Source organism: Bufo gargarizans, chromosome 5, assembly GCF_014858855.1.
Source record: "Bufo gargarizans isolate SCDJY-AF-19 chromosome 5, ASM1485885v1, whole genome shotgun sequence".
In the NCBI taxonomy this organism is placed as follows: Eukaryota; Metazoa; Chordata; class Amphibia; order Anura; family Bufonidae; genus Bufo; species Bufo gargarizans.
The window spans coordinates 248,237,324-248,258,294 of NC_058084.1; the positions used below are offsets into that span (position 1 = coordinate 248,237,324).

Sequence of the window (20,971 nt, forward strand, 5' to 3'; positions counted from 1 at the left end):
CTACTGTAGTTTCAAACCAGCCTTTCTGGGGGGGGGGGGGGGGTTTAACTAAGCAAATAGTAATGAGCCTCCTATTGGATAATTACTGCATGGGCGATTATCTTTCAGCTGGCAACAAGTTATTTAACCCCAACTGATGCAATGAGTTGCTTCTCATTTCTTAACCCCTTAACAGCCCTATTTCACCTTAAGGAGCAGGCCATTCTTTGCAAATCTGACCAGTGTCACTTTAAGTGCTGATTACTTTAAAACGCTTTGACTTATCCAGGGCATTCTGAGATTTTTCGTCACATATTGTACTTCATGACACTGGTAAAATGAAGTAAAAAAAAAAAAATTCATTTTCATTTATAAAAAAATAAAATAACAAATTAACCAAAAATTTTGAAAAAATTGCACATTTCTAAGTTTCAATTTCTCTACTTCTATAATACATAGTAATACCTCCAAAAATAGTTATAACTTTACATTCCCCATATGTCTACTTCATGTTTGGATCATTTTGGGAATTATATTTTATTTTTTGGGGATGTTACAAGGCTTAGAAGTTTAGAAGCAAATGTTGAAATTTTTCAGAAATTTTTAAAAACCCAATTTTTAGGGACCAGTTCAGGTCTGAAGTCACTTTGCGAAACCACCCAAAAATGACCTCATTCTATAAACTACACCCCTCAAGGTATTCAAAACTGATTTTACAAACTCTGTTAACCCTTTAGGTTTTCCACAAGTATGAATGGAAAATAGAGATACAATTGTAATAATTGTTTTCCGGTTACAAAGCAAGGGTTAACAGCCAAACCAAACTCAATATGTATGGCCCTGATTCTGTAGTTTACAGAAACACCCCAAATGGTCGTAAACCGCTGTACAGGCACACGGTAGGGCGCATAAGGAAAGGCATGCCATATGGTTTTTGGAAGGTAGGTTTTGCTGGCCTTTGAAGCCCCCTTGATGCACCCCTAGAGTAGAAACTCCATAAAAGTGACCCCATCTAAGAAACTACACCCCTCAAGGTATTCAAAACTGATTTTACAAACGTTGTTAACCCTTTAGGTGTTACACAAGAGTTATTGGCAAATGGAGATGAAATTTTTGAATTTAAATTTTTGGGCAAATTTTCAATTTTTATCCTTTTTTCCCAGTAACAAAGCAAGGGTTAACAGCTAAACAAAACGCAATATTTATGGCCCTGATGAAAAAAAATATATATATAATGTTTTAGTATTTCCATAGTCTGAGAGCCATAGTTTTTTCCGTTTTTGGGGCGATTATCTTAGGTAAGGTCTCATTTTTTGCGAGAGGAGATGACTGTTTGGCACTATTTTGGGGTGCATATGACGTTTTGCTCGCTTGCTATTACACTTTTTGTAATGTAAGGTGACAAAAAAAATGGTTTATTTATGTCACGACTGTGACTGATCCAGGCAGGTCTAGGAGGAGAAGGCCGCAGCGACTTGCTACTCGCGATAGCTTGTGAGTTTGCTCCGTGGTTCAGGGTATGTCATCCGGGTTTTGCCTTGTGAACCTTTTTGTCCTGACAGGGAGTTTGTAGGCATCCTTCTCAGGTGAGTCCTGTCTGCCACTCCCAGCTACTATATTAGTTTCAGTTTCACTTGCAGTCATTGCCAGATATAGTCCTTACTTCCAGTGCTATTCTGACCTTTGAAGGAGATCGTTTGACGGTATTGCTGTGGAGCTCTTGTCTGGCGTGGACTGTCGTTATTGGGATCACCTTCTCTGCTCGTGACTGGATAAGTCTATCTATGTTATAGATTGTTTGTTTGTTTGTTGCTGTCTTCCCCTGTTGTTCTCCTAGACATGAGTGATGGTGACTAGTGCTCCCATCTGCCTTTCCCCAGTTTAGTCTTGTTAGGGTGACTGAGGGTTTAGGCATCCTGCTCGCCGCACGGGTTCACACCCCGTCTAGGGTATCAGGGCAGACAGGTGCCAGCTTAGGGTTAGTCAGGGGTGACCGTTCTATTTCCCATCCGTAGATAAGGGTCCCCCTTCCCCTCCGTCTGGTGCGACACGACTGCTGCTGGGATAGCGGTCGTGACAATTTAGCACAGTTATTTTTTATGGTGTTCATCTGAGAGGTTAGGTCATGTGATATGTTTATAGAGACGGTCGATACAAACGCGGCGATGACAAATATGTATACTTTTTATTTATTTATGTAAGTTTTACATAATAACAGCTGTTTTCAAATAAAAAAAAACAATAAGTTTCAGTGTCGCCATATTCTGAGCCATAGTTTTTTTATTTTTTGGGCGATTGTCTCAAGTAGGGGCTCATTTATTTTTTGGGCGGGATGAGGTGACTGTTAGATTGGTAGTATTTTGGTAGGCAAACGCCTTTTTGATCGCTTGCTGTTGTACTTTTTGTGATGTAAGGTGACAATTTTTTTTTTATTTAGCAGTTTTTTTTTTTGTTTTGTTTTTACGGTGTTCATCTGAGGGGTTAGGTCATGTGATATGTTTATAGAGCCGGTGATACGTATACTCTACTATACTAGGTCATCAATATCAGATCGGCAGGGTCCGACACCCGGCACCCCCTCCGATCAGCTGTTTGAAGAGAAGGCGTGCACAGTGTCAGCGCTGCCTCCTCTTCACTGTTTACCTTCTAGCCGTTGCATCTGCAGTGGTGAGCAGGTGTAATTACACCCAAGCCTTCCTATTGAAATGAATGGGAAGGCTTGGGTGTAATTACACCTGCTCACCACTGCAGATGCAACGGCTAGAAGGTAAACAGTGAAGAGGATGCAGCGCTGACACCGCGCACGTCTTCTCTTCAAACAGCTGATCGGAGGGGGTGCCGGGTGTCGGACCCCCGCCGATCTGATATTGATGACCTATCCTGAGGATAGGTCATCAATAAATATAACTTGGACAACCTCTAACTTTATTTGGGGAAAATTATGTTTTTGTTTATTTTTACTTGAAACTTAAAATTATTTAGGGTGAAAACTTTATTTTTTCAACTTAATTTTTTGTCTCACTTGGGGACTTGAACTTTTGGGGGTATATTCCTTTACAATGCATTCCAATACTTCTGTATTGGAATGCATTGGCTTTATGAGTAATACTGTGTATTACTCATACAGCTTCTGGGGCCTGGGAGATCCAGGGGGCTGACTTCCATGCCATCGGGTCCCCCTCCACAGCCCCATGGGGACTCAATAGCACCGCCGCCACACTATAGAAAGCCGCAGGTCTGAATTGACCTGCGGTTTGCGGCGAACGCCGACACGGGAAGGGGTCACGGGACCCCCCGCGCATTTAGCCAAGGTGCCTGCTCAATGATTTGAGCAGGCACCTTGTTCCGATCACCGCCCGCCGGGCGGCAGTGGTCGGAACAACACATGACGTACCGGTACGTTATGTGTCCGTAAGGGGTTAAACAACCATGTCGAAAGACATCTTGTGGTCGTAGAAAAGAGGTTAGTCTGTTTGAGAAGGGTCAAATCATTGGCATGCATCAAGCAGAGAAAACATCTAAGGAGATTGTAGAAACTACTAAAATTGGGTTAAGAACTGTCCAACGCATTATTAAAAACTGGAAGGATAGTGGGGGCCCATCGTATTCGAGGAAGAAATGTGGCGGGAAAAATTCCTGAATAACAGTGATCGCCGATCGCTTAAACGTTTGGTGAAATCAAATAGAAAAAATAAATAAAAAAGTAGAACTCAGGGCTATGTTTAATAGTGAAAGTAAGAGCATTTCCACACGCACAATGTGAAGGGAACTCAAGGGATTGGGACTGAACAGCTGTGCAGCCGTAAGAAAACCACTAATCAGTGAGGCAAAACAGAAAAGGCTTCAATTTGCTAGGGAGCATAAAGATTGGACTGTGGAGCAGTCATGTGGTCTGAGGAGTCCAGATTTACTCTGTTCCAGAGTGATGGGCGCATCAGGGTAAGAAGAGAGGCAGATTAAGTGATGCACCCATCATGCCTAGTGCCTACTGTACATGCCTGTGGGGGCAGTGCTATGATCTGGGGTTGCTGCAGTTGGTCAGGTCTAGGTTCAGCAACAGTATGTGCTCCAAGAATGAGGTCAGCTGACTACCTGAACATTCTGAATAACCAGATTATTCCATCAATGGATTTTTTCTTACCTGATGGCACGGGCATATTCCAAGATGACAATGCCAGGATTCATCGGGCGCAAATTGTGAAAGAGTGGGTCAGGGAACATGAGACATCATTTTCACACATGGATTGGCCACCACAGAGTCCAGACCATAACCCCATTGAGAATATTTTTTATGTATATACAGTTTTTTTTTTTTTTTCTTTAAACGGAGTCTCTGTCACCAGAATCAACCCTTCCTGGTTGGGGTCATCATGCTGATTAAAACAATACCTTTCTTTGTCTGTACGATAAACCGCTGCAGTCTGAGCACCAGGAGACTGGGTTAAATCCTTGGCACACTGCTTTTTAAATACCCCAACCTCTCCTTGATTGGAAACTCAAATTACCCCTTACCACCCCGCCCCCCCTCCCCCCGATGCATCCACAACGGCACTCTCAGGAGTATTAACAGAGAAACTTTCAGAGGATTACCCTGTAAAGGTTCAAAGGGCATATCCATTAGAACGTCAAGCACCAGGTGTAGATCCCAAGGAGGGATAGTGGAATGAAAAACACAGAAACCGGCTTGCTGCGCCCTTTAGGAACAGTTTTATCAGGAACAGGTCTGCCAACTTCATTTCCAGGAAGTTGCTTAATGCCGATACTTGTACCATTGAGGGTGCTTAATCCGAGACCCTTATCCAGACCCGATTGATGGAAATCTAATATAAGGGGTATAAATCAGGATCCAGGCTGTGATACCATCTATACCCCACAAATTTTAAGAAGGCTTTCCACGTTCTTAAATAGATTTTGGAAGTCGTGTCTTTTACTCAATAAAAAAAGAGTGGAAATCACTGGCTCCAACAGTTTATTTTTGTTTATTTTTATAAGTTTTTAATTTTTATTTAAAAAGATAACAGACTTACAGTAACAGTAAACTCAGAATAGGTCATTCTCACTGATATACAGCAATGGCAATTTTGTACAGCATAGCAAGAATATTTGTCACAGTGCATATCAGTGAGGTGGACTTGAGTCCACATCCCTGCGGTAGTCTATCGCCACTTCTTCAGAGAATGGACAAAGAACAAACACTCACACACTCGTCCATCACAGCGCCACGGGCTTACACCACCACTAAGGAATTAGCGTTTTCGCCGTCAGCCAGGTTCCTCAAATTTTCTCACATTTCTCCGGCTTGCCCCTCACCACGAAAGTTAATCTGTACATTGGCAGTGCCGCGTCTATGATCTGCATCCAGGTTTGGACAAATGGGATATTAGGAGGTTTACAGTTTTATAGGATGGTTTTCCTGGCATAAAACATAAGGAGTCGGTATAACATCCTAGAAGGTTTGGTCTGGATCAGATCGTTACCTAAGCCCCAGAAGACTATTCTCCATTGGCAAACCCAATCTCTTATTTAAAAACGCATGTATCTCCAACCAGTACGCTGCAATAATTGGCATCTCCAGATCATATGGATTAGAGTTCTCCTATCTCAATCACATCTAGTGCTCTAGTTTGTGCATACACTTTAGGCTACTTTCACACTAGCGTTCGGGCGGATCCGTTCAGAACGGATCCGCCCATAATAATGCAGACGGAGGCTCCGTTCAGTACGGATCCGTCTGCATTATTTTAGCAAAAAAAAGCTAAGTGTGGAAATAGCCTGGGACGGATCCGTCCAGACTTTCAATGTAAAGTCAATGGGGGACGGATCCGCTTGAAGATTGAGCCACATTGTGGCATCTTCAAACGGATCCGTCCCCATTGACTTACATTGTAAGTCTGGACGGATCCGCACGCCTCCGCACGGCCAGGCGGACACCCGAACGCTGCAAGCAGCGTTCAGCTGTCCGCCTGTCCGTGCGGAGGCGAGCGGAGCGGAGGCTGAACGCCACCAGACTGATGCAGTCTGAGCGGATCCGCCTCCATTCAGACTGCATCAGGGCTGGACGGCTGCGTTCGGGTCCGCTCGTGAGCTCCTTCAAACGGAGCTCACGAACGGAATACCGAACGCTAGTGTGAAAGCAGCCTTAGTCTAACTGGAATCAGGTAGATACGATGTAGCCACTTGACCTAGATCAACTGATCTCTTGCGCTGATAACTGTAACTCTCCAGTTATACATCTCCTTCTCATGCCTATTTTCTAATTCTGGAATGTCCACCCGCTATCTGGCCAAAGATCTGGACAGTGGTGAAGAAAGCGGTGACAAAAGAACCAAATAAAAGGAAGACACCGGCTTGCATACATCTCTTTGTCTTGCAATTTTTTCAATCACTCCATATTGCAGTTTGACCGGATCTCTACCAGAGCAGAGATGGTGACAGCTCTGAGTGCCGGCTGTTACACACACAGACCAGACAGGCACCCAGGCTCAATGCCGAGTGGGGTCCTGTGACCCCCCCCCCCTGACCGCAGGGATCAGAAACGTAAAGATGGCCAGTGTCTAATTTTTTTAACACCTCCCCCCCCCCCCCCCCCCCCAGCACCCCTGAATGCATTCATGTCGGCGGCGTGCAGGGGGGCGGTTTGTGGGCCGTGCAGGCTGCGGTTGACAGTTGCGGGAGGCGGGATCGCGATCCCCCGCCCGCCTCCTGCTAAATTTTCATTGGTGGTCAGTGGTACCAGAGTGTCAGCACATTGCTGACACTCTGGGATAAACGGCTGACATCGCTGCAATGTCAGCCGTTTAGCCGTTTCACCCTTTCCATACCGCGGTCCATACGGACCGCGGTATGGAAAGGGTTAAGTCAGGGAGCTCCCCATCAGGGGGCTGCTGTGCCTTTGCAGCCCCCAGATGGATGGGGGGACAGAGGGAGGGAGCTCCCCTCCTTCCCCTTCCATGTCTGCTCAGTTTTGGCAGACTGGGAAGGTTCCCATGGCAACAGGACGCCTTCTCAGGCGTCCTGCTGTCCATGGTGCTGAACAGATCTACGCTAAAAGCATAGATCTGTTCAGTGTAAGTAAAATACAGTACAGTACAATATATATATATTATACAGACATCAGACCCACTGGATCTTCAAGAACCAAGTGGGTCTGGGTCCAAAAAATGTAAAAAAAAAAAAAAGTAAAGATAATAAAAAACACATTTATCACTGAATAAAAATTAAAAAAAATGAAATACACTACACATATTAGGTATTTTTTCAAATAAAAACTACCAGGAAATTGAAATTTTGCCTACCTTACTTGCCAAAAAAGGTAATAAAAGTGATCAAAAGTCGCATATACGCCGAAATAGTACCAATCAAACAGTCACCTCATCCCGCAAAAAATGAGCCCCTACATGAGACAATGGCCCAAAAAATAAAAAAACTATGGGGACACACTAACATGTTTTTTTTTTTTTTGTTTCAAAAATGATAGTGTAAAACTTACATAAATAAAAAAAAAGTATACATATTAGGTATCGCCGCGTCCGTATCGACCAGCTCTATAATAATATCACATGAGCTAACCCATCAGATGAACACCGTAAAAAATAAAAAAATTAAAACTGTGCTAAATAAACAATTTTTTGTCACCTTACATCACAAAAAGTGTAATAGCAAGCGATCAAAAAGTTATATGCACCCCAAAATAGCGTCAAACAGTCATCTCATTCCGCAAAAATCATACCCTACTTTAGATATTCGCCCAAAAACTGAAAAAAAACTATGGCTCTCAGACTATGGAGACACTAAAACATATTTTTTTTGTTTCAAAAATGAAATCATTGTGTAAGACTTACATAAATAAAAAAATTGTATACATATTAGGCATCGCCGCATCTATGACAACCTGCTCTATAAAAATACCACATGATCTAACCTGTCAGATGAATGTTGTAAATAAAAAAAATTAAAAACGGTGCTAAAAAAGCTATTTCTTGTTACCTTGCCTCACAAACAGTGTTAGGCTACTTTCACACTTGCGTTCAGAGCGGATCCGTCTGAGACGGATCCGCTCATATAATGCAGACGGTGGCTCCGTTCAGTACGTTGTAAGTCTGGACGGATCCGCACGCCTCCGCACAGCCAGGCGGACACCCGAACGCTGCAAGCAGCGTTCAGGTGTCCGCCTGCTGAGCGGAGCGGAGGACAGACTGTGCCAGACTGATGCATTCTGAGCGGATCCACGTCCACTCAGAATGCATTAGGGCAGTACGGATGCGTTCGGGGCCGCTTGTGAGCCCCTTCAAACGGAGCTCACAAGCGGAGCCCCGAACGCAAGTGTGAAAGTAGCCTAAAATAGAGCAACCAAAAATCATATGTATCCTAAACTAGTACCAACAAAACTTCCACCCTATCCCGTAGTTTCTAAAATGGGGTCACTTTTTGGGAGTTTTTACTCTAGGGGTGCATCAGGGGGGCTTCAAATGGGACATGGTGTCCAACAAAACTGTCTAGCAAAATCTGCCTTCCAAAAACCGTATGGCATTCCTTTCCTTCTGCGCCATGCCGTGTGCCCGTACAGCGGTTTACGACCACATATGGGGTGTTTCTGTAAACTACAGAATCAGGGCCATAAATAATGAATTTTGTTTGGCTGTTAACCCTTGCTTTGTAACTGGAAAAAAAAAATAGTAAGATAGAAAATTTGCCCAAAAATTTAAATTCTGAAATGTTAACCCTTTAGGTGTTCCACAAGAGTTATTGGCAAATGGGGATGACAACTTTTGTAAAATCAGTTTTGAATACCTTGAGGGGTGTAGTTTCTAGAATGGTGTCATTTTTGGGTGGTTTCTATTAAATAAGCCTCACAAAGTGACTTCAGACCTGAACTGGTCCCTAAAAATTGGGTTTTTGAAAATTTCAAGATTTGCTTCCGAACTTCTAAGCCTTGTAACATCCCCAAAATGATGCAAACATGAAGGAGACATATGGGGAATGTAAAGTAATAAATATGTTTGGCGGTATTACTATGTATTATAGAAGTAGAGAAATTTAATATTGGAAATTTACAATTTTGAAAAAAAAAAAATTCTTTTTTACTTCATTTTACCAGTGTCATGAAGTACAATATGTGCCGAAAAAACAATCTCATAATGTCCTGGATAAGTTAAAGCGTTTTAAAGTTATCACCACTTAAAGTGACACTGGTCAGATTTCCAAAAAATGGCCTGGTCCTTAAGGTGAAAAATTGGAAGTATAAACAATAAAAAATTATCTTAATATAGATTTTCAATAAGAATATATATAGATTTTCGATAAAAATTCATGATTATTTTCTATGCGATTTTTGTACGGTTCCTATGCGCTTTTCCATAGTTATTGTGGATATTATGATGAATTTCAATGTTCACATGTTTTTTTTTCCAGTTGTTGCCATAAAATTCTTAGATGTAATAAATGACATAACAGTATGATAAATTCAGTTTCAGACAACTCTAACTTAGTTCATATGTTAATTGGAAATAAAACTTCAGCAGTTGTGTGTGTACTTTTAATACAAAGAAAAGAAGCATATGCGTTTTGCATGCGTTTTTTCAAATTTCTATAATATTACATCCTTTATGTTAAAATAAAATAACATTGAAAACATATTAAGATCTAAAAATTACAATTTAAATAAAATGCAACCATCAGATACCTGCATTATAGCCACCTGGCTTGATCCACTCAAATGCTTATATTATAGAACACTTAAACCTTTGCTCACCAGCTATTGTTTGTTTATATATTAACCCCACTATACCCACATATGAAATTTTCTATGTATTTAAGTTGTTTGCTTCGCATTTCCTTATAGTGACTCTGTGACCAAGGTCCGATTCTAGGACTGAAAAATCAGAGCCGAAAGCCATATGTGATTTGATTTGATGGAGGATTTAAGACATTTTACTTGCATCATACTCAAGAGTGCAGTGGTATTTCAATAATAACGATTTTTGATTATATCCAAACCTTAGGCCCCTTTCACACGGGTGACAATTCCGCATGCGTGAAGTCAACGCATTGCACCCGCACTGAATCTGGACCCATTCACTTCAATGGGGCTGTGCAGATGAGCGGTGATTTTTTTAGGCATCACTTGTGTGTTGCGTGAAAATCGCAGCATGTTCCATATTCCGCGTTTTTCATGCAGGCCCCATAGAAATGAATGGGGCTGCGTAAAAATCGCAAGTGCGGATGCAATGAGATTTTCTCGCGTGGTTGTTAGATGATGTTAGTAAATGATAAGTCAATTTACTGTATTATTTTCCGTTATAACATGGTTATAAAGTAAAATAATAGCATTCTTTATACAGAATGCTTACCAAAATGTGGCTTAAGGGTCCTATCTTCATTCAGCAGGACCTGCGTCGACATCACCACACTCATCACGTGGTGAGCGTGATTACATCAAAAGGTCCTTTTGCAGGTCCTCAAAGAAGAAGAAAGAAGACTATGCCAGCTGCGCGATCAAGTGGATGAGGTAAGTGCATTTTTTTTTAACCCCTCAAGCAACCTTTTAGTAAGCATTCTGTATTAAGAATGACATTATTTTACCTTATAACCATGTTATAAGGGAAAATAACATCTACACAACACCGAACCCAAACCCGAACTTCAGTGAAGAAGTTCGGGTCTGGGTACCACATTCAGATTTTTATCACGCACGTGGAAAATGCATTGCACTCGCGCAGAAAAAAACTGAACAGCGCAATTGCAGTCAAAACTGAAATTGTATGCGCACTCTCGTGGGTTCCCCGCAATACCCCCAGGATGCATCCGGAGCAAATCCGTGATGTCCATCTGAAAGAGGCCTTAGGCCCATTTCACACAAGCGAGTTTCCCGCGCAGGTGCAATGTGTGACGTGAACGCATAGCACTCGCACTCAATCCTGACCTATTCATTTCAATGGGTCTGTGTACACGAGTTTTTTTTTTTTTTTTCATGCATCAGTTCTTCGTTGCATGAAAAACAGAGCATGTTCTATATTTCGAGTTTTTCACGCAGCCCTGGCCCCACAGAAGTGAATGGGGCTTCAGTGAAACACACATTGCATCCGCAAGCAAGTGCGTATGCAATGCGTTTTTCACTAATGGTTGCTAAGAAATGTTGTTTGTAAACCTTAAGTTTTTTAACACGCGCATGAACAACGCATCAAAATGCATTGCACCCGCATGGAAAAAACTGAACAACTAAACGCAATCTCAGCCTAAACTTGCTTGCAAAATGGTGCGAGTTTCACTGAATGCATCCTGAACGCATCCGGAGCCAATCCGTCACGCTCGTGTGAAAGAGGCCTTATTGCACCTCACAACTAGAGGGCAACCCAAAATCTTTAACATTAATCTTAACATTAACTTGAATGATTCTTACGTAGATTCTGTTGAAGAAGCTGAAGAATGATCTTCTGAATCTATAAAATAAAATAAGAATATATGTAATAATGCTAAATGTATCTCATTACAAAAGCCAAAAATTAAAAAAATTAAAAACTACAGAAATTCATTTTTTAACCCCTTAACCACCTCCGGACCGCCTAACGCAGATGTGCGGTCCGGAGGTGGCAGCGCTGCGCACAGTCACGCATATACGTGTCATCTCGCGAGACGTGAGATGACGCGAATATGCGCGCTTGCATGCGCAGTTCGCGCCGGCATTTCGCACAGGAGTATTTCGTCAGCAACCTGCCAGCCGTGATCATTGGCTGGCAGGTTGCTGATTTTTAAAAAATCCAAACAAAGTGCCAGATAGCAGATCATATTTGTAACACATACCCATGCTGGGTGAGAGAAATATCTTGGTCAAATGCCAACTTTGTATAAAAAAAAAAAAGGGAAAAGTTGTCTTTTGCCAAGATATTTCTCTCACCCAGCATGGGTATATGTAAAATGACACCCCAAAACACATTCCCCAACTTCTCCTGAGTACGGCGATACCAGATGTGTCACACTTTTTTGCTGCCAAGGTGGGCAAAGGGGCACATATTCCAAAGTGCACCTTTCGGATTTCACCGGTCATTTTTTACAGATTTTGATTGCAAAGTACTTCTCACACATATGGGCCCCTAAATTGCCAGGGCAGTATAACTACGCCACAAGTGACCCCATTTTGGAAAGAAGACACCCCAAAGTATTCCGTGAGGGGCATGGCGAGTTCCTAGAATTTTTTTTTTTTTTGTCGCAAGTTAGTGGAATATGAGACTTTGTAAGGAAAAAAGAGAAAAAAAAAAAATCATCATTTTCCGCTAACTTGTGACAAAAAATAAAAAATTCTAGGAACTCGCTATGCCCCTCACGGAATACCTTGGGGTGTCTTCTTTCCAAAATGGGGTCACTTGTGGCGTAGTTATACTGCCCTGGCAATTTAGGGGCCCAAATGTGTGAGAAGTATCTTGCAATCAAAATGTGTAAAAAATGGCCTGCAAAATCTGAAAGGTGCACTTTGGAATATGTGCCCCTTTGCCCACCTTGGCAGCAAAAAAGTGTGACACATCTGGTATCGCCGTACTCAGGAGAAGTTGGGGAATGTGTTTTGGGGTGTCATTTTACATATACCCATACTGGATGAGAGAAATATTATGGCAAAAGACAACTTTTCCCATTTTTTTTTTATACAAAGTTGGCATTTGACCAAGATATTTTTCTCACCCAGCATGGGTATATGTAAAATGACACCCCAAAACACATTCCCCAACTTCTCCTGAGTACGGCGATACCAGATGTGTCACACTTTTTTGCGGCCAAGGTGGGCAAAGGGGCACATATTCCAAAGTGCACCTTTTGGATTTCACCGGTCATTTTTTTTTACACATTTTGATTGCAAAGTTCTTCTCACACATTTGGGCCCCTAAATTGCCAGGGCAGTATAACTACCCCACAAGTGACCCCATTTTGGAAAGAAGACACCCCAAGGTATTCTGTGAGGGGCATGGTGAGTTCCTAGAATTTTTTATCGCAAGTTAGTGGAATATGAGACTTTGTAAGAAAAAATAAAAAAAATTAAATCATCATCATTTTCCGCTAACTTGTGACAAAAAATAAAAAGTTCTATGAACTCACTATGCCCATCAGCGAATACCTTAGGGTGTCTACTTTCCGAAATGGGGTCATTTGTGGGGGTTTTCTACTGTTTGGGCATTGTAGAACCTCAGGAATCATGACAGGTGCTCAGAAAGTCAGAGCTGTTTCAAAAAGTGGAAATTCACATTTTTGTACCATAGTTTGTAAATGCTATAACTTTTACCCAAACCATTTTTTATTTTTTTTTGCCCAAACATTTTTTTTTTATCAAAAGACATGTAGAACAATAAATTTGGCGAAAAATTTATATATGGATGTCGTTTTTTTTGCAAAATTTTACAGCTGAAAGTGAAAAATGTCATTTTTTTGCAAAAAAATCGTTACATTTTGATTAATAACAAAAAAAGTTAAAATGCCAGCAGCAATGAAATACCACCAAATGAAAGCTATATTAGTGAGAAGAAAAGGAGGTAAAATTCATTTGTATGGTAAGTTGCATGACCGAGCGATAAACGGTGAAAGTAGTGTAGTGCCGAAGTGTAAAAAGTGCTCTGGTCATGAAGGGGGTTTCACCTAGCGGGGCTGAAGTGGTTAAAGACCAAGCTTATATTCATTTTTGATTTCTCCTCCCCACGTTCAAATAGCCATATGAGGGCTTATTTTTTTGTGGGACAAGATGCATTTTTTATGCCTTCTTTAAATTTACCCAAATTCAAGGTTTTTGGGGTTTTGACATCATGGTGCTCACAAAAAAATGACATTGCGTCCTTATTCTGCAGCTCAGTACGATTACAGAGATACCAAACCAAAAATAAAAAAAAATTCTTTGAATCACCATATTCTGACAGCCAGAACTTTACATTTCCAGCTTCAGAGCTGTATGAGAGATTGTTTTTTGTGTAACAACTGTGGCTTTTATTGGTCCCATTTTTGTGGTATCCACGACTTTTTCACTGTTATTCAATTTTTTTTTTTATTTTTTTTTGGGGGGGGGGGGGCAAATAGTGTGTTTTTCATATATTAGAGTGGACAGGATTCTGACACGGTCCTTGCTGAGCTCTACCATGTGCACAGCGTATCAGGGAGATTACTATGGCAGGCCTGGCAAGCTTCAGAAGCATCCAGGCCGCTATGGTAACCAAATCGGAGCCATGAGATTTCACTACGGGGGGGGGGGGGGGGGAAGAGACACAGCATCCCTCTTCATCTGAGGGTTTAAATGACGGGGTGCAGCGTGATTGCCATTATCAGTCATTGCAGCTAGGTGCCTGCTAAATGATAAAGCCGGCACCCACCGCGTATGGATCGGGCTCACGGCAGCAGCACGCTTCATATATGTGGGGACGAATAATGCCATACATGTGCAGCATTATGCGCTGGTTACAGGGAGTGTGCAGAGATTGGAATTGAATTGGGTCTGATTGCAATGGGTCTAGCTGCTGAGACCCTCAACAATCAGAAGAACGGTGACCCAGCTTCCCCATATAAAAATTAAGGCTGGTTGATTATGTATGTTGCCACTGTATTCATCTCTATGGAACTGCCAAAGAGAAGACGAGTACAGCAATTTACCATACTCCTCTTCCACACAGAGTCAAATGCAGTGGCATGATGCATTCACCAGCGACTTTCTTTTATATGGGCATTCTTTCAGTTGAAGCCCCACCAATCAGAACAAATATCAAAGATGGGTGATAAGTTTAAATCTTGGGACAGCTCCTTCAATCATCTCCTTTCTATTGATCCTATTTGGTCTAATATTACAATTAAAAGCTGAAAAATACACAATTACATCTTTATTATGTTTTTTAATGTGACCCATCCTCCTCCTCCTCATTTGTATGGTTTGGCAGCTTTCACACTAGCGTATTTGCAATCTGTATATGGGCCTAATTTGATGGACCGGAATATGCTAATAATGTTAATGAATAGAGCTATTTACAAGCACGTCAGTAGTTGAAATCTGCAGCATTTCCAAATATGACCATTACAGTCTATGGGAGTGCATCAAGATGCAGGGAGGAAAGAATATGCATGTAAATCCTGATGAAATCCTGTAGAAAAAATGATGGTATATCATCAGGAATCAGTGCCTGAGCCAGAATACTGACTAATTTCAATACGCTTGTGTGAAAGAGGCATTTGGGTGTAAGACAACTCCCTCCTCTTATCTGTCTGCAATAGAATAAATAGATCATTAATCCTCACCCCAGATGAAAATGGAACAGACTGGAAGAAAATTAACCCATCTGTTCTCTGCAGTATTTCAACAAAACAGTTTGTTTCAGGTACAGGCAAGAAACCGATGTATACTGATAGCGTTAGCAAGTTTTTCCCCTTTACTTTTTATATTCAATTCTGGAGTTAGTGTTCTTGACATAATGACAATTACAGTTGAAAGTCAAAAACAGGCAAAAAATAAATTTTTATGCAGTATTATGAATGGATCAGACATACAGTGGATATAAAAAAAAGTCTACACACCTCTGTTAAAATGTCAGGCTACTGTGATGTAAAAAATGAGACAAAAATAATTTCAGAACTTTTTCCAACTTTAAATGTGATCTATAAACTGTACAACTCAATTGAAAAACAAACTGAAATATTTTAGGTACTGCTCATGATCCTAAGCATACCACTTCATCATGGTGGTGGTAGTGTCATGGCGTGGGCATGTATGGCTGCCAATAGAACTGGTTCTCTTGTATTTATTGATGATGTGACTGCTGACAAAAGGATGAATTCTGAAGCGTTTCGGGCAATATTATCTGCTTATATTTAGCCAAATGCTTCAGAACTCATTGGGCGGCGCTTCACAGTGCAGATGGACAATGACCCAAAGCATACTGCAAAAGCAACCAAAGAGTTTAAGGCAAAGAAGTGGAATGTTATGCAATGGCCAAGTCCATCACCTGATCTGAATCAGATTGAGCATGCATTTCACTTGCTGAAGACAAAACTGAAGGGAAAATGCCCCAAGAACAAGCAGGAACTGAATACAGTTGCAGTAGAGGCCTGGCAGAGCATCACCACGGATGAAACCCAGCATCTGGTTATGTCTATGCGTTCCAGACTTCAGGCTGTAATTGACTGCAAAGGATTTGCAACCAAGTATTAAAAAGTGAAAGTTTGATTTATGATTATTATTCTGTCCCATTACTTTTGGTATAACCAGTGGAAGGGGCACATATGCAAACTGTTGTAATTTCTACATCGTTCACCTGATTTGTAAATACCCTCAAATTAAAGCTGACAGTCTGCAGTTAAAGCACATCTTGTTTGTTTCATTTCAAATCCATTGTGGTGGTGTATAGAGCCAAAAATGTTATAATTGTGTGGATGTACCAATATTTATGGGTGGGTGTGGGTATATATATATATTTATATTGTGATATAGATGGGTAAATAAATATCTATAAATATATATACAGTGGATATAAAAAAAAAGTCTACACACACACCTTTTAAAATATCAGGTTTCTGTGATGTAAAAAAAAAAATGAGACAAAGAAATACATTTCAGAACTTTTTCCACCTTTAAAGGGGTTGTCCAGGTTCAGAGCTGAACCTGGACAGCCCTCCATTTTCACCCCAGCAGCCCCCCTGACATGAGCATCGGAGCAGTTCATGCTTCGATGCTCTCCTTTGCCCTGCGCTAAATCGCGCAGGGCAAAGGCATTTTACAGCGTTCCGGTGACGTGCAGGGCTCTCCATGGGGCTGACAGGAACCCCGGTGACGTCACCGGCACTGATGGGCGGGATTTGGCTCTGCCCTAGCCAGTAAAATGGCTAGGGCAGAGCTAAAGCCCGCCCCTCAGAGCCGGTGATGTCACCGAACACTGCTGGGTGGAAGTTACCGCCCGGCAGTGTGTTATTAAAAACAAAAGAGCCTGTGCCCTGCGCGATCTAGCGCAGGGCACTGGAGCGCATCAGAGCATGAGATTCTCCGATGCTAGGCTCAGGGGGGCTGCCGGGGTGAAAATAAGGGTATGTCCGGGTTCAGCTCTGAACCCGGACAACCCCTTTAATGTGACCTATCAACTGTACCACTCAACTGAAAAACAAACTGAAATATTTTAGGTAGAGGGGGGGGGGGAATATAAAAATAAAATATGGGTGCATAAGTGTGCACACCCTTAAACTAATACTTTGTTGAAGCACCTTTTGATTTTATTACAGAACTCAGTTTTTTGGGGTATGAGTCTATCAGCATAGCACATTTTGACTTGCCCACTCTTCTTTGCAAAAACACTCCAAAACTGTCAGACTGCGAGGGCATCTCCTGTGCACAGCCCTCTTCAGATCACCCCACAGATTTTCAATCTGATTCAGGTCTGGGCACTGGCTGGGCCATTCCAAAACTTTAATCTTCTGGTGAAGCCATTCCTTTGTCGATTTATATGTATGCTTTGGGTCGTTGTCATGCTGAAAGATGAAGTTCCTCTTCATGTTCAGCTTTCTAGCAGAAGCCTGAAGGTTTTGTGCCAATATTGACTGGTATTTGGAACTGTTCATAATTCCCTCTAACTTAACAAGTTCCGGGTGAAGAAAAACAGCCCCAAAGCATGATGCTGCCACCACCATGCTTCACTGTGGGTATGGTGTTTTTTTGGTGATGTGCAGTGTTGTTTTTGCATCTAACATCTTTTGGAATTATGGTCAAAAAGTTCAACCTTGGTTTCATCAGACCATAATACCTTTTCCCATATGCTTTTGGGAGATTTCAGATGCGTTTTTGAAAAATGTAGCCTGGCTTGGATGTTTTTCTTCATAAGAAAAGGTCTTGCCACTATACCCCACAGCCCAGACATATGAAGAACACGGGAGATGGTTGTCACATGTACCACACAGCCAGTACTTGCCAGATATTCCTGCAGCTCCTTTAATGTTGCTTTAGGCCCCTTGGTAGCCTCCCAGACCAGTTTTCTTCTGGTCTTTTCATCAATTTTAGAGGGAAGTCCAGTTCTTGGTAATGTCACTGTTGTGCCATATTTTCTCCACTTGATGACTGTCTTCAGTGAGTCCCATGGTATATATAAATTCTTTTGTACCCTTTTGTGACTGATACCTTTTAACAATGAGATCCCTTTGATGCTTTGGAAGCTCTCTGTGGACCATAGCTTTTGCTGTGGTATGCGACTAAGAAAATTTCTGGAAAGACCAACTAGAGCAGCTGAACTTTATTTGGGGTTAATTAGAGGCACTTTAAATGATGGCAGGTGTATGCTGACTCCTATTTAACATGATTTTGAATGCGATTGCCCAATTATGAACCCGGCTACATCCCCAGTTATAAGAGGGGGTGTGCACACTTATGCAACCACATTATTTTATTTTAGTTTACTTCCCTCCACCTAAAATATTTTTGTTTGTTTTTCAATTGAGTGGTACAGTTTATAGGTCACATTAAAGGTGGAAAAGTTCTGAAATGATTTATCTTTGTCTCATTTTTTTTTTACAGCACAGAAACCTGACATTTTAACAAGGGTGTGTAGACTTTTTATATCCACTGTATCTGTCTATCTAGAGATGAGCAAACCTTTTCAGATTTGGTTCTGATTTGCAGATCTTTTTTAAAAAAAAAGTTCCATTTCAACCCATGTCGATACGGTCCAAACCAAAGTGTCTCCATTAGCCCTGGAAATCGGTATAACTAGTTGCATAGGGCACCGAATTTTTAGGAAAACAAGTTACACCTATGGACAGACTTTTTGATATCCTTCCATTTATCCAACTTAAGTGCCCAGGAAAGGAAAGCCATACAATCTTTGAAAAGCAATAAAGAAAATCATTAGACCAGCAGAAAGGAGGTGCTTATAGTCATAATGAACACATCTGACTACATGACAGAAGCAAACAGGCAACTGACAGACACACGCTACTATACAAAACTGAAATCAGACCTGACACAGGAGTACTCTAAACAAAAAAAACATAAATAGATAGATATATCTATATATCTATCTATCTATCTCACTGGCCTGCCTACCATACAACTCTCATCGCCACACAATAAAAGAAGAAAGCAAAGATTTGTCTTTACCTAAACACTTTTGCAGCCACGACCACAACATCACAGACATTAAAGTATTGATATTAAAAGTGAACTCCAAGGAAAGGGACATTTTACATGCTTCCCGAGATTTACAAACCTGGGAGGTTTTAACGAAAGATAAGGGAATTGGCACCGAACCTGTGGCAGAACTTACAAAATGCTTCCTGACCCATAATTACTTTTCATTTGGTGAAGGCATATACCTACATAAGACCAGTATGGCAAAGGGGAGCAAAATGACACCACAATATGTAAATCTTTATATATTTTATATGTAAAATTGGGAATGGGGGGATTTGAACTTAATATTTTAGGGTACTTTCACACCAGCGTTCTTTTCCGGCACAGAGTTCCGTCACAGGGGCTCTATACCAGAAAAGAACTGATCAGGCATATCCCCATGCATTCTGAAGGAGAGTAATCCGTTCAGGATGCATCAGGATATTTTCAGTTCAGTAATTTTGACTGATCAGGCAAAAGATAAAACCGCAGCATGCTACGGTTTTATCTCCAGCGAAAAAAACTGAAGATTTGCCTGAATGCATTTTTCCCGTAGGAATGTATTAGTGCCAGGTCCGGCATTCAAAATACCGGAATGCACCCGCACCAAATCTGGACCCATTCACTTCTATGGGGCTGTGCACATAAGCGGTGATTTTCACGCATCACTTGTGTGTTGCGTGAATATCGCAGCATGCTCCTCTTTGTGCGTTTTCCACGCAACGCAGGCCCCATAGAAGTTAATAGGGCTGCGTAAAAATCGCAAGCATCCGCAAGCAAGTGTTGGAGGGGTGCATTGCACCACTAATATTTATTATACTGGGGTGTATATAATGTTTATTATATTGACCTTCTACTTAGCATTCTGTATTAAAGAATGCTATTTTCCCTTAGGCCTCTTTCACACTTGCGTTGTCCGGATCCGGCGTGTACTCCACTTGCCGGAATTACACGCCGGATCCGGAAAAACGCAAGTGTACTGAAAGCATTTGAAGACGGATCCGTCTTCAAAATGCTTTCAGTGTTACTATGGCACCCAGGACGCAATTAAAGTCCTGGTTGCCATAGTAGTAGTGGGGAGCGGGGGAGCAGCATACTTACCATCCGTGCGGCTCCCGGGGCGCTCCAGAATGACGTCAGAGCGCCCCATGTGCTGGGGGGGGGGGCCCGCACTGTGCCACCAATGTTTCTTATACTGGGGGGGGGGGGGGCGCACTGTGCCACCAATGTTTCTTATACTGGGGGGGGGGGGCCGCACTGTGCCACCAATGTTTCTTATACTGGGGGGGGGGGGGGTGCACTGTGCCACCCATGTTTCTTATACTGGGGGGGGGGGGGCGCACTGTGCCACCAATGTTTCTTATACTGGGGGGGGGGGGGCCCGCACTGTGCCACCAATGTTTCTTATACTGGGGGGGGGGGGGGGGGGGCGCACTGTGCCACCAATGTTTCTTATACTGGGGGGGGGGGGGGCGCACTGTGCCACCAATGTTTCTTATACTGGGGGGGGGGGGCCCCGCACTGTGCCACCAATGTTTCTTATACTGGGGGGGGGGGGGGGGCGCACTGTGCCACCAATGTTTCTTATACTGGGGGGGGGGGGGGGGGGGGGGCGCACTGTGCCACCAATGTTTCTTATACTGGGGGGGGGGGGGCGCACTGTGCCACCAATGTTTCTTATACTGGGGGGGGGGGGGGGGGGGCCCGCACTGTGCCACCAATGTTTCTTATACTGGGGGGGGGAGGGGGGGGCGCACTGTGCCACCAATGTTTCTTATCCTAAGGGGGGGGGGGGGGTGCCGGCTATTTGATTCTGGCACCCGCCTCCTGTATTTGTATTAACAGGTCAATTATCCTCATTGGTGGCGCAGTGGCCACAGCCCCTCCCATCTC

General features: G+C 42.4%; 1 protein-coding gene across 2 annotated transcripts in view; it reads right to left on the reverse strand.

Moving 5' to 3' along the window:
• ZNF830 (zinc finger protein 830) overlaps window positions 1-20,971 on the reverse strand; it is a 265,393-nt gene that overhangs the window by 142,219 nt on the left and 102,203 nt on the right. For both annotated transcript variants that reach the window (XM_044293923.1, XM_044293924.1), the window contains exon 4: window positions 11,378-11,417. In XM_044293923.1, coding sequence (XP_044149858.1) covers window positions 11,378-11,417 — 40 coding nt within the window. The remainder of the gene's footprint in view (window positions 1-11,377; window positions 11,418-20,971) is intronic.